This window comes from Oncorhynchus tshawytscha, linkage group LG29, assembly GCF_018296145.1.
Source record: "Oncorhynchus tshawytscha isolate Ot180627B linkage group LG29, Otsh_v2.0, whole genome shotgun sequence".
In the NCBI taxonomy this organism is placed as follows: Eukaryota; Metazoa; Chordata; class Actinopteri; order Salmoniformes; family Salmonidae; genus Oncorhynchus; species Oncorhynchus tshawytscha.
Window position 1 is genome coordinate 4,263,101 of NC_056457.1, and position 15,539 is coordinate 4,278,639.

Below are 15,539 nucleotides of genomic sequence, written 5' to 3' on the forward strand. Positions count from 1 at the left end.
ACCATAGCACCCTCCAAGCTCATCACTAGCTCAAGACCCTGGGACTGAACACCTCCCTCCCAGCGCAACTGGCTCCTGTACATGCTGACAGTAGTTTGGTATTATTAGGATCCCCGTTAGCTGTTTGATTCTTGAATTTGTTCTGGATTTGGGGATTGAGAAAAGACCCCTGGTGGCATGTCTGGTGGGGTAAGTGTGTGTGTCAGAGCTGTGTGTAAGTTGACGATGTAAACAAATTGGTATTTTCAATACATTAATGTTTCGGGCTGACACAGGTGGTGAGGGTAGGCAACCACACATCCACCACGCTGACCCTTTACATGCTGACCATCAACACTTACACTACCGTTCAAAAGTTTGAGGTCACTTAGAAATATCCTTATTTTCGAAAGAAAAACACATTTTTTTTGTCCACTAAAATAACATAAAATTGATCATAAATACAGTGTAGACATTGTTAATGTTGTAAATGATAATTGTAGCTGGAAACGGCAGATATTTTATGGAATATCTACATAGGCGTACAGAGGCCCATTATGAGCAACCATCACTTTATGTTCCAATGGCACGTGTTGGCTAATCCAAGTTTATAATTTTAAAAGGCTAATTGATCATTAGAAACCCTTTTGCAATTATGTTTGCACAGCTGAAAACAGTTGTTCTCATTAAAGAAGCAATAAAACTGACCTTCTTTAGACTAGTTGAGTATCTGGAGCATCAGCATTTGTGGGTTTGATTACAGGCTCAAAATATCTATAAAGAAATAACTTTCTTATGAAACTCGTCAGTCTATTCTTGTTCTGAGAAATGAAGTCTTCCATGTGAGAAATTGCCAAGAAACTGAAGATCTCGTACAACGCTGTTTACTACTCCCTTCACAGAACAGTGCAAATTGGCTTTAACCAGAATAGAAAGAAGAGTGGGAGGCCCTGGTGCACAACTGAGCAAGAGGACATGAACATTAACAATACATCACTCTATTTCTTTCTTTCAAAAACAAGGACATTTCTAAGTGACACCAACATTTTGAATGGTAGTATAGTGCCCTCCTGTACTCCCTGTTCACCCATGACTGCAAGGTCATGCATGACTCCAACATGACAATACAATGGTGGTTGGCCTTGATGATGATGAGAGCTTATAGGGAGGAGGTCAGTGATCTTGCAGTGTGGTGCCAGATCAACAACCTCTCCCTCGACGTCAACAAGACAAAGGAGCTGATCATGGACTAGAGGAAATGGAGAGCCAAGCAATAATCTGACACAGAGCTCAATTTAAAAACACCACAGCCGCAAAGATAGCGTCAACATAAACAAGAAATTACATGATAAATATTCCCTTACCTTTGATGATCTTACACCAGAAATCACTCCAGGAATATCAGGTCCACAATAAATGTTTGTTTTGTTCGAAAATGTCTGATATTACCGGTCAAAGAAACATTTCAAACTAAGTACAGAATCAATCATTAGGATGTTTTTCACATATAGCTTCAATAAAGTTCCAACCGGAGTATTCCTTCTAGTCTTCGTGAGCCATTGAACGCAAGTGGGTACCATGAGGAAAAAGCTCAATCACAAAATGGCTGCTTGAAGGACAGCTGATATATTCTACTCTCATTCACTCCCACAACAACATAGAAGCCTCATTATAATTTCTATTGATGGTTGACAACTAGTGAAGCCCCTAGGCAGTGCAACATCATTCATATCTCAAGGGGATATCATTGGGGACTCTGGTGAATACATACAAAGCCTAGATATCTCACTTCCTGTTTTGATTTCTCCTCAGGATTTTGCTTGTCATATGAGTTCTGTTATACTCATTCAAACAGTTTTAGAAACTTGAGTGTTTTCTATCCTACACTAATATTATACTTGTATTAGCAACTGAGACTGAGGAGTAGGCCGTTTACATTGGGAACCTTATTGATCCAAGCTACTCAATACTGCCCCCCAGCCATAAAAAGATAACAGAACTCATATGGCAGGCAAACACCTGAGAAGAAATCCAAATGGGAAGTGAGAAATCGATTTTCAAAACAGTGCCTATTGAAAACCCAGTGAGATATGAAGAAGGATGCACTTCCTAGGGCTTCCAGTAGATGTCACCGTCTTCAGAAACTGGTTTGAGGATTCTACTATAAAGGAGGGGCTCATAATAGCTCTTTGAGTAAGTGGTCTGCCAGAGAGACTCGGTCCCATGACGTGCACTCCCGACAGAGATTGCTCTCGTTCCAATGCTTTTCCTCAGACAATGAAATTCTCCGGTTGAAACCTTATTGATGATTTATGTTAAAAACATCCTAAAGATTGATTGCATACATCATGACTTGTTTCTACGGACTGTAACGGAACTTTTTTGTGTTTTTGTATGGAGGAAGTGCTCGCGCCTCATGAAGATGGATTAATGGGCTGAACACGCTAACAACAAGTGGCTAAATGACGGGCTAAATGATGGGCTTTATGGAACTTTATGGAACAAAGCAGTCATTTATTGTCGAACTGGGATTCCTGGGAGTGCCTTCTGATGAAGATCATCAAAGGTAAGTGAATTTTTAGTGTTTTTTCTAGCTTCTGTTGACGCCAAAATGGCAGATATTCCTCTGTCTGTTTTGGGTTCTGAGCGCTGTTCTCAGATTATGCTTGTTCCGTAAAGTTTTTTTGAAATCTGACACAGAGGTTGCATAGAGGATAAGTCTATCTTTAATTTTGTGAATAACACTTGCATCTTTTATTAATGTTTATTATGAGTATTTCTGCAAAATCACCGGATGTTTTGGAATCAAAACATTACTGCACATAAGGCGCCAATGTAAACTGAGATTTTTAGATATAAATATGCACATTATCGAACAAAACATACATGTATTGTGTAACATGATGTCCTATGAGTGTCATGAGTGTCATCTGATAAAAGATCATCAAAGGTTAGTGATTAATTTGATCTATATTTCTGCTTTTTAGCTGGAAAATGGCTGTGTTTTTGTGACTTGACTCTGACCTAACATAATCATATGTTGTGCTTTCGCTGTGAAGCATTTTTAAAATCACGATGTGTAGATTAACAAGATGTTTATCTTTCATTTGCTCTATTGGACTTGTTCATGTGTGAAAGTTACATATTTCAACAAAACAAATGAATCTCGTGCGCTGCCTTATCAGCGGAATGTTGTCGAGGTGTTCCGCTAGTGGAACCCCTGCATTAGAAAGCTTAAACCCTTTACAATAAAGATCTGTGAAGTTATTTGGATTTTTACGAATTATCTTTGAAAGACAGGGTCCTGAAAAAGGGACGTTTCTTTTTTTTCTGAGTTTATATACATTGCATTTCTTGTCTGAATGGGCGGTGGTTGGGGTGCTAATTATTCTGATTCCTGTGAGCGTAGTTTAGAAATGTATCCAAGTGTTCTCTATCATTGTTTCTCCCTCTCTTTATCTATCCCCACTCCCTTTCCATTTTGTAACAAGCCGTCATATCATGTCAGTCCACTAGGAACTTTTCTCATGTAAGTGTGTATTCTCTGTTAATATCTGTTGATTCAAGAGGTCTGCAACATTCAGAATGAGACTGATTTGAGGGAATGATTAATAAGTGACTGTTATTGATGTCAGATGAATCTATATATCTTTAGAGTTTAATTTGGGACATGATAACTCATTAAACAACTTTTCCCGTGGTGCCCATAAATTCCGAATTAGTTATTTGTTACATGATTCATTTAAATGGGTAACAATTAAAACATAGTTAGTTGATAAAATAAATAACAGTCATCACATTAATGCAAGTCACGTCATGACAGTACATACATTGCCTTTGGGAAGTATTCAGGCGCCTTGACCTTTTCAACATTTTGTTACGTTACAGCCTTATTCTAAAAGGGATTACATAAATACAAATCCTCAGCAATATACACACAATACCCCATAATGACAAAGCGAACACAGGTTTTTAGAATTTTCAGAAAATGTATTGATACAGTGGGGCAAAAAAGTATTTAGTCAGCCACCAATTGTGCATGTTGTCCCACTTGAAAAGATGAGAGAGGCCTGTAATTTTCATCATAGGTACACTTCAACTATGACAGACAAAATGAGAAGAAAAAAATCCAGAAAATCACATTGTAGGATTTTTTATGAATTTATTTGCAAATTATGGTGTATCTATAATTCCATGTGTATATTATCATCTACATTTATGATGAGTATTTCTGTTCAATCAATGTTTTTGGAACTAGTGAATGTAATGCGCCAATGTAAACTCAGATTTTGATATAAATATTAACTTTATCAAACAAAAACATGTATTGTGTAACATGAAGTCCTATGAGTGTCATCTGATGAAGATCAAAGGTTAGTGATTCATTTTTTCTCTATTTGTGATTTTTGTGACTCTGGCTGGAAAATCTTTGGCTGGAAAAATCGCTGTGTTTTTCCGTGGCTTGGTGGTGACCTAACATAATCGTTTGTGGTGCCTTTTCTGTAAAGCATATTTGAAATCTGACACTGTGGTGGGATTAACAACAACATAATCTTTCAAATGGTATAAGATACATGTATGTTTGAGGAATTTTAATTATGAGATTTCTGTTGTTTTGAATTTTGCGCCCTGCACTTTCACTGGCTGTTAACGGGATTTCAGCCCTAAGAAGTCATACCACAGATTCTCAATTGGATTAAGGTCTGGGATTGAGGTCTGGGCTTTGACTTGGCCATTCCAAGGCATTTAAATGTTTCCCCTTAAACCAATCGAGAGTTGCTTTAGCAATATGCTTATTTTCAATGTCCTGCTGGAAGGTGAACCTCCATCCCAGTCTCAAATCTCTGGAAGGCTGAAACAGGTTTCCCTCAAGAATTTCCCTGTATTTAGCGGCATCCATCATTCCTTCAATTCTGACCAGTTTCCCAGTCCTCCCTCTCTTTGCTTTCTCTTCTTCCTCCCTCTCATCCTATTTTTACTTCTCCCTCCATTTAACATTGGTTCAATTCCTCCTGAGCTGCTAGCTACATGATTTATGAAACACTCGCATGATATAAATAACACAATGTATAACATCCTTACCTTGCCCACATACTGTGGGTCTGACCCCATGTACTCCTCCAGCACAAAGAACTGGTTCCACACCCATCCCCTCTTGACTCTCTGAAACCCAGATGCCCCATTCCTCATCGAGCCCGCCAGGCTCCTTGGATTCTCCTTTCCCAGTCTGCTCCTGCTCAGTGGTGGACCTGGCGGGCGCACTAAAGACAGGGAACCTTTGTCGAAGACAAACCAAAGGAACAGCAGCAGGCAGTTCCTTGTAAGCATTGGCGGTCTGTGAGGTTGAGGTCTCCAAGGTAAAGTCCCACAGACGGAAAGCCAGATCAACAACTGTAAGAACCAGAGAGTTGAATCCGTGTTGGGGAGACTGGACTGGATGCAGCCAAGATGAGGAGCCTCTGGCCTGGTTAGTTTGCCTGTCACGCTCAACGATTAATGGAGCTCATCACCTGGAAGAGAGAAATCAGAAAGAAACGTTAACATCCTTTCTGTATCCTATATTTCAATGAGTCACCTGTTGGATAATGGCAGTGGATCCCATTTACACAACACTGGACTCCATTTACACAAAACACAGAAAACAATGCTTGAGTATAAAAGAGAGAAACTCATTTTGAAATAGTAATTTCTGTATTTTTGGCACTGTCAAAATGTCACCTTGAGTATCACAGAGTATGGAAATAAATTACTATGGATGATCTTATAATCATGTCATAACAATTCACATTCATATTCCCCAGAATACATCAAAACAACTAATCTACAGAGGCAACCTTGTATTGCATCTCCAATGACATGCATGATGGATAGAGATGGATAGAGATAGTTATCAAATCAGTGTCTGGACTGCCCATACAAAACACTATGGTCCCAAACGATCCCTTCAAGCCCAGATCTCTTTCTTCCCTTCACCCACTCTCATGCTGTATATATAGTCCACTACTTTTGAACAGGGTCCATAGGGGTCTGATGAAAAGTAATGCATAATTTAGGGAACAGGGTGCCTTTTAGAACGCATGCCACACAGCTACGGTATATCTCCAGAGAACAGAGTTTTCTTCAGCTTTGACAACCAGCTGCCACAGAAGATTGTTCCCCTTGATGCAGACTGTAATTTGACAGCTTTCACCCCTTAGAATGAAAACCTCCGGAGATTAAGAACAAATAATCCAGCTCCTGTGCAATTGAATATTTAATATTGAGTTTGTCCTGATATGATCTAGATACTGTATGTCTGTATTTTACTGTTTCCAGTGTATTTTCATTTAAATGTCGTTTGAGCTATTGGTGATGGTTTAGAATTCCAAGGGTGGTGAAGTGCTTATCTGGTTGTAGGAGATTCAATTTGATCTTGCATGCTTGAATGTGTCTCTATTTTACTCTCATTTCTACTTTATCCAGGATATTTTTATATAACAAAGTGCCTAGCAGGAGTTTGCTTTTCAGCAAGCATCACTGTATACATGCTGCCTCCTGATATAGCCTCAAAAGCTCTTGATAATTGCCTGTTAAGAAACATGCCAAGGTACAACTGTATCATGTTTTCTGGTTTGCACGCACTACACTGTAGGCTATGTAGCAGGTGGCTAGTACCTCTGATGGAATAGAGAAACTATGCATTTTTTATCAAAGATATTCATGCTCTATCAATCAAAGCTCTAAACTTCAATTGAGACCAACCATAAGGAATAAAGATTGACATAATTTATAAAACGAGTGTAACGTCCTTCATCGTGCGAAAGAGAGGAGGACCAAAATACAGCGTGATGATTATCCATTTTAATAGAATACTAACAAACGAACAAAAACAATAAACCCACAAAATGAACGAAGACGAAATAGTCCTGTAACGTAAACACAAACACAGGAACAATCACCCACACTCCACAATACAAAACAGGCTACCTAAATATGGTTCCCAATCAGAGACAACGACTAACACCTGCCTCTGATTGAGAACCATATCAGGCCAAACACATCGAAACAGAAAACCTAGACATACAACATAGAATGCCCACTCATATCACACCCTGACCAAACAAAATCTAGAAACAAACAACGCAAACTATGGTCAGAGTGTGACAACGAGAAGTAGATTTCACCTCTTTCTTTATAAAAGGGAGGTCACAATTTAGTTGAGGAGGCCTCTTTTTGGTTTAGCAGAGTGCCACATGAAAACAGCTTGATGAATAGATGCCATTACCTGTCCCACTGCATTCCCAATCGTTCCAATTACACAATGGAATACAATCTTGTATTGTGCATCCAAATGTCACCCTATTCCCTACATAGTGCAGTGATTTGACCAGCGCCCTGTTGGCACCATCTTGGAAATAGGGTGCAGTTGTAACCTTCTTCCTAAAAAACACCAAACAACTTCTATACAGCTAAACTTTTTCGTAGCAGGTTAGGATAATTAACATAGCAGGTTAGGGACAGGGTTAGGAGCGAAAATTATCTCTTAGTCCCAAACAGGTCCGTCAGATTAGCTTTTTGCTGTTCTGTGATCTTAATAGGATTTGTACAATTGAATTCGGGCTTATGTCACGACTTCCGCCAAAGTCGGTTCCTCTCCTTGTTCGGGCTGCGTTCGGCGGTCGACATCACCGGTCTTCTAGCCATCGCCGATCCACTTTTCATTTTCCATTTGTTTTGTCTTGTTGTCCCGCACACCTGGTTTACATTCCCTCATTATTCAACGTGTATTTAACCCTCTGTTTCCCCCCATGTCTGTGTGTGGAATTGTTTGCTGTTACGTGTATTTGCACGTCAGACTGGTTTGCGCCGGGTTATATCAACCCGTATTTAGTTTATGTTCGTAGTGCCGTGTGTCTGTTTGCCGTAAGAAAGGGCTCCGTTTGCTACCCAATTCTGCTCTCCTGTGCCTGACTTCCCTGCAGCCAGTTACGCATATCCTACAGCTTAGTAAACCATGGCATTTCAGACCAGTGTCAACCACAACAACAAAAAAACATATCAAACCAGTGTCAACAGAGAAAGCCAGTGTGTTCGTTTTTTTCTGTTTGTCTCCTTTTTCTCCAATTATCACAGTCCGGTATTCACATCAACTAATGCATGAAATACAGTCTAACCCTGCTTTTATATCATCCACACTAAGAGATGCTTTACAGTGTTGATCCATTCATGGGCTAGTAGTAGCATAGTATAATTTCATTGTGTTATCTCGACATTTTTGTACAATAGTCTATTGAAATAACCTTGAATAGCCAACCCATGTTTTCTTCTGAATTCAGATAGAATGTATCAATGACACCACTTCAACCACTCACAACTGCCACAGTCAAAATCTAGAGTACTGTATATATTCCTGTTTTAGCTCAGAACCCTTCACAGACAAACAGTACATTCCCGTTGAACTTGACACACTTCAGCATAAGTGCTCTACATTATCCAATTGAGTCCCCTCCAACAGCACCTGAATGCCTCAGGCAGTTAAGAATAGAAGACCATTTGGGCTAATTAGGCCCAATCATTGATCCAGTTAGACAATTAAAATATTGGATTCAACAAAACCCAGTAAAATACTATTGTCCTTTTAGGCTCCTTTCCAAATATATTAGAGATCGGCAAATCATTTTAACCAAACGTTTGCCATATATGAACTAATTTAGTGTGTACAATGGATTCTATCACAGAGCCGTACAAATGAATCACCTGAATATGTTCAATGCCAATACCAATGCCAAATTGAGCAATCATTTATATAATTTATACCTGAATTGTCCATGTGCTCCCTCTCCAAAGGTGGTGACCCCTTGGACATAAATAATTATTGCCCGATCTCTAAACTGTGTTACCCAGCGACAACTTTTACATTGTTAAAAAACATTTAGCTTAGATATTTTCTAACTTCATAATGTTTTCTAAGTGTTCATCATTATGATTTCAGGTCAGGTCACAGCATTTTCTCTGCTGCTTCTTTTGTGTTAAATTACATTGTAAAATGCATGGACAGAAGGCAGCAATGTGCTGCCATTTTCATAGACCTGTCGAAGGCTTTCAACACTGTTGACCACTCATTATTAATTCATAGACTGTCTGAAATTGGTCTGGGTCTGGCAGCCTGCTTTTGGTTTGAAAACTACCTGACAGACAGGATACAATGTGTATCTTCTGATCGTGTTAAGTAAGGTTTCATTGATATTACTAAAGGTGTCCCACAAGGGTGGGACAACTTTTTTATCTTTGTAAATAATATTAGTTTGTCTGTAAGAATTTGTAACCTCCACCTGTATGCAGACGATACTGTTGTGAAGGCTCTTTCCGAACTACAATCTGGCTTTTTTGATTTACAGAACGATTTTGTTGAACTGAAATTGATAATTAATGCAGGTAAAAATAAGTCAATGTTATTTTCCAAAAAAGCTGAAAATGTATCTGATGATTTATGCTTATGTACATTGGACAGTGCCCACATTGATCGTGTCCCTACTTATACATATCTGGGTATCTGGATTGACAAAAAGCAATTCTTCCAAAAGACTAGTGAGGTGGTAGTTAAGAAGTTGAGAATCAAAATGGACTTTCTGCATAGGAATAGGGCATGCTTTTAATTAACTAGCAGAAAACATATCATTCAGTTGACATTCGTTCGGCTTTAGACTATGGTGATATCATCTGTAATAATGCAGCCGCCACTGTATTGAAGCCATTGGGCGCAGTTTATCATAGCACACTATGCCTTATTACGGGTGATAGGTTCAGTACACATTAATGAATTCTGTATCAGACCGTAGGCTGGCCCTCTCTTAAAGCTTGAAGTTAAATGCACCGTTCTCTTTCAGTTTATAAAGCCCTCTTGTGCAAACTTCCGCCATTACCTTACTTCATTGTTAATTAAATTACAGACTTATGAGTCACCAGACCCGATCACAGGGATGGTTAACTCTGGAGATCCCCTCGGTCTCCACTGATTTAGGTAGATCTGCATTGAGTTTTTTTGCACCTTACTTGTGGAATGGAAGGAGGATGGAGGTTTTGGTACGGATAGGGCAGTTCAGACTGGTTGATTACTTTTTTTTTTACTGAGGAATGTGTTAGATTTTCATGATCGTGTTTTGTAATTTACTTTTCTTAAATTGATTGTAAATAGTGTTTGTTTTATTGAGTTGGAATTGTAAATATTGTGAATTTATCCGATTGTGTGCAGGGCTTACTTGAAAGAGGCCTTGGTCTAAATGGGATTCCCTGTTTAAAAGCATTTGAATAAAATGTCTCTAAGAATTAATACGCCAGAAGTAAGAGGAGTAAAAACTCTAGGAAATATACTACGAATTGTCCATCAACAGTGGAGACAAGTTAGTTTAGGATTATTCAACACCTGGCACACACTCACTCTTTTGTCCCTTCCTAATGTAGTTATGAATTACATAATAACGTAGGCACCGAGGCTCTAATTTCATAACCACAGCCCTCATTGACACCATTGTCTTTGATTAATTTAATAGATTTGGAACACTGGTGTCAGAGGGAGGATATTCTACCAAGGTTACACCCCCATACACACAGATTCATTTAAGTTGTTACTGTCACTAAAGTAATCTGAAAAGTTCCCCTTGCAGAATCAGGAGTAACAATCTCGACATGAGGTCAGTCCGTTGATCAGACAGGTCACTCCTCATTTCACGAAGACCTAATAGGAAATGACTGTTCCCATATTTCCTGAAAATTGTGTCTATGCTCCACAGTTAGTTCCTGGAAGGTATTTGATTTGATGCATATTTAATAAGATAAGTTCATTACCATGTGTCGGCCCTCTGTGCTGAGCCTTGACCTACTGTGTCTGCCTCAGATAACACCACACAGCCGGCTGACAGCATTCTTACACATCGCCTCCCATAATTAAGGACCATATGGCTCACCGAGCTGCTGGCACAGATTAGGAACCATAAGACACTCCCTCGGAAAGTTACTAGTTGTGAAGGCCGTCATGAACATAACAATCAGATAAACAGCATAGATTTTATTTTTATGATACAGTGCATTCGCAAAGTATTCAGACCACTAAAATGGATTTAAAAAATATCTTCGTCAATATACACACAATAACCCACAATAACAAAGCAAAAACAGGTTTTTAGAATGTTTTGCACATTTATTAAAAATATAACATTTACATAAGTATTTACAACCTTTACTCAGTACCTTGTTAAAGCACCTTTGGCAGCGATGACAGACTCAAGTGGGTATGACGCTAAAAACTTGGCACACATGCATTTGGGGAGATTCTTCCATTTTTCTCTGCAGATTCTCTCAAGCTCTGTCAGGTTGGATGGGGAGCGTCACTACACAGCTATTTTCAGGTCTCTCCAGAGATGTTTGATCGGGTTCAAGTCTAGGCTCTGGCTGGGCCACTCAAGGACATGTTCCGAAGCCACGCCTGTGTTGTCTTGGCTGTGTGCTTAGCGTCATTGCCCATGTTGGAAGGTGAACCTTCGCCCCAATCGGAGGTCCTGCTCTGGAGTATGTTTTCATCAAGGATCTCTCTGTACTTGGCTCAGCTAATCTTTCCCTTGATCCTGACTAGTCTCCCAGTCCATGCCTCTGAAAAACTTCCCCACAGCATGATGCTGCCAACAACATGCTTCACCGTAGGTCTGGTGCCAGGTTTCCTCCAGACGTGATGCTTGACATTCAGGCCAAAGGGTTCAATCTTGGTTTCATCAGACCAGAGAATCTTGTTTCTCAGCCTTTAGGTAACTTTTGGAAAACTGCAAGCGGGCTGTCATGTGCCTTTTACTGAGGAGTGGCTTCCGTCTTGCCATTCTACCATAAAGGCATGATTGGTGGAGTGCTACAGAGATGCTTGTCCTTCTGGAAGGATATCTCTTCTCCACAGAGGAATTCTGGAGCTCTATCAGAGTGACCATTGGGTTCTTCGTCACTTCCCTGACCAAGGCCTTTCTCTTCCGATTTCTCAGTTTGACCGGGTGGGACAGCTTTAGGAAGAATCTTGATGGTTCCAAACTTATTCAATTTAAAGATGATGGAGGCCACTGTATTCAATGCTGCAGAAATGTTTTGGTACCCTTCCACCGATTCTGTGCCTTGACACAATCCTGTCTCGGAGCTCCACGGACAATTCCTTCGACCTCATGGCTTGGTTTTTGTTCTGATATGCGCTGTCAACTGTGGGACCTTATAATTATATAGACAGGTGTGTGTCTTTCCAAATTATGTCCAATCAATTGAATTTACCACAGGTGGACTCCAATCAAATTGTAGAAACATCTCAAGGATGATCAATGGAAACAGGATGCACCTGAGCTCAATTTCGAGGCTCATACCAAAGGGTCTGAAAACGTATGTGTGTCCTGAACCCTCCTGTCTCAGCCTCCAGTATTTATGCTGCAGTAGTTTATGTGTCGGGGGGGCTAGGGTTAGTTTGTTATATCTTGAGTACTTCTCCTGTCTTATCCGGTGTCCTGTGTGAATTTAAGTATGCTCTCTCTAATTCTCTCTTTCTCTCTCGGAGGACCTGAGCCCTAGGAACATGCCTCAGGACTACCTGGCATGATGACTCCTTGCTGTCCCCAGTCCACCTGGCCGTGCTGCTACTCCAGTTTCAACTGTTCTGCCTGCGTCTATGGTATCCTGACCTGTTCACCGGACGTGCTACCTGTCCCAGACTATTATTTGACCATGCTGGTCATTTATGAATATTTTAACATCTTAGCCATGTTCTGTTATAATCACCACCCGGCACAGACACAAGACGACTGGCCACCCCTCATAGCCTGGTTCCTCTCTAGGTTTCTTCCTAGGTTTGGGCCTTTCTAGGGAGTTTTTCCTAGCCAACGTGCTTCAACACCTGCATTGCTTGCTGTTTGGGGTTTCAGGCTGGGTTTCTGTACAGCACTTTGAGATATCAGCTGATGTATGAAGGGCTATATAAATACATTTGATTTGATTTATGTACAGTGGGGAGAACAAAAATTTGATACACTGCCGATTTTGCAGGTTTTCCTACTTACAAAGCATGTAGAGGTCTGTAATTTTTAACATAGGTACACTTCAACTGTGAGAGACGTAATCTAAAACAAAAATCCAGAAAATCACATTGTATAATTTTTAAGTAATTAATTAGCATTTTATTGCACGACATAAGTATTTGATACATCAGAAAAGCAGAACTTAATATTTGGTACAGAAACCTTTGTTTGCAATTACAGAGATCATACGTTTCCTGTAGTTCCTGACCAGGTTTCAACACACTGCAGCAGGGATTTTGGCCCACTCCTCCATACAGACCTTCTCCAGATCCTTCAGGTTTCGGGGATGTCGCTGAGCAATACGGACTTTCAGCTCCCTCCAAAGATTTTCTATTGGGTTCAGGTCTGGAGACTGGCTAGGCCACTCCAGGACCTTGAGATGCTTCTTACGGAGCCACTCCTTAGTTGCCCTGGCTGTGTGTTTCGGGTCGTTGTTATGCTGGAAGACCCAGCCACGACCCATCTTCAATGCTCTTACTCAGGGAAGGAGGTTGTTGGCCAAGATCTCGCGATACATGGCCCCATCCATCCTCCCCTCAATACGGTGCAGGTGTCCTGTCCCCTTTGCAGAAAAGCATCCCCAAAGAATGATGTTTCCACCTCCATGCTTCACGGTTGGGATGATGTTCTTGGGGTTGTACTCATCCTTCTTCTTCCTCCAAACACAGCAAGTGGAGTTTAAACCAAAAAGCTATATTTTTGTCTCATCAGACAACATGACCTTCTCCCATTCCTCCTCTGGATCATCCAGGTGGTCATTGGAAAACTTCAGACGAGCCTAGACATGCGCTGGCTTGAGCAGGGGGAACTTGGGTGCGCTGCAGGATTTTAATCCATGAAGGCGTAGTGTGTAAGTAATGGTTTTCTTTTCTTTGTCATTGAACAGGTCCTGCCGTGTAGTTCTGGGCTGATCACTCACCTTCCTCATGATCATTGATGCCCTACGGGGTGAGATCTTGCATGGAGCCCCAGACCGAGGGTGATGGACCGTCATCTTGAACTTCTTCCATTTTCTAATAATTGCGCCAACAGTTGTTGCCTTCTCACCAAGCTGCTTGCCTATTGTCCTGTAGCCCATCCCAGTCTTGTGCAGGTCTACAATTTTATCCCTGATGTCCTTACACATCTCTCTGGTCTTGGCCATTGTGGAGAGGTTGGAGTCTGTTTGATTGAGTGTGTGGACAGGTGTCTTTTATACAGGTAACGAGTGGAGAACAGGAGGCTTCTTAAAGAAAAACTTACAGGTCTGTGAGAGATGGAATTCTTACTGGTTGGTAGGTGATCAAATACTTATGTCATGCAATAAAATGCAAATGAACTACTTAAAAATCATACAATGTGATTTTCTGGATTGTTGTTTTAGATTCCGTCTCTCACAGTTGAAGTGTACCTATGATAAAAATGACAGACCTCTACATGCTTTGTAAGTAGGAAACCCTGTAAAATCGACAGTGTATCAAATTCTTGTTCTCCCCACTGTATATAGGGTATTTGTTGGTTTTTTAATACTTTTGCCACATTTTCTAAAAACCTGTTTTCGCTTTGTCATTATGACGTGTAGATTGATGAGGAGAAAGTATATTTGATCCATTTTAGAATAAGGCTGAAATGTAACAAAATGTAGAAAAAGTCAACGGTTCTGAATACTTTCCGAATGCACTGTATGTGAAGGGTGATATTTTAATTGTGTCACCACCATGTGTGTTGCTGGGTGACAGGAGTATCATCCTGAGGTGCAGATAAGTCAAAGTTGTTTTAATAAGGTTAAGAAATAATCTGGACCAGATTCAACAGTAAAATATATAATATATATATGATGATATATAAAATATAATATATATATATGATTCAGATTTCTTGATATTTCACAAAATGTATATTACAGAGTTTGGCGGGGACAGGTGTCAAAGGCTTTGCGGAGTCTAGACTCACCATATGGTGGTCTACCTACCATAGCTCAATCCACACTGTCATATTTGTATAACAAATGTGGTAGTGGATTAGTCTGTGCTATGTAATTAAGAATATTAATTAAGTTGTTCTCTCAGGATAAATCCCAGAGGAAATATAATTGGGTAGAGAAAGATAAACCAACATTTAAAAATCCAACAGTTGTCAATCCAAAGTAAATTATTTTATTGATGCTTTGATTCAAACATCTGCATGTTTGGCTAGCTGAAGAATTAATAAGCCATCATATCATGTTAAGCTTCTTTTCATTTTGCATTTTTGCATCTCTCTGTATGAAAGTTTATACAGATTTTGTGTCAGTCTGAGCGCCACATAATCATCTTGCTGAAGAAACACAATGCCGCTTTACAGCTGATTTAGGGGCTTTGTCTGCACTGAAAACTCATCTGGTAATGACAACAGATGTTTCAGGGTTCGGCAAACTCAGCATAATGCTCAAGGCACAGGGAAAAGAACTGGAGTGAAACTGTGGCTGGCTGGCACGATCCATACTGAATATGTATGTACAGGCACTGA

At 40.1% G+C, this 15,539-nt stretch overlaps 1 protein-coding gene across 1 annotated transcript in view; it reads right to left on the reverse strand.

Moving 5' to 3' along the window:
• LOC112228031 (cadherin-12-like) overlaps positions 1–15,539 on the reverse strand; it is a 207,040-nt gene that overhangs the window by 113,311 nt on the left and 78,190 nt on the right. Inside the window, exon 2 of the mRNA XM_024393152.2 lies at positions 5,062–5,489. Coding sequence (XP_024248920.1) covers positions 5,062–5,307 — 246 coding nt within the window. The 5' untranslated portion in view covers positions 5,308–5,489. The remainder of the gene's footprint in view (positions 1–5,061; positions 5,490–15,539) is intronic.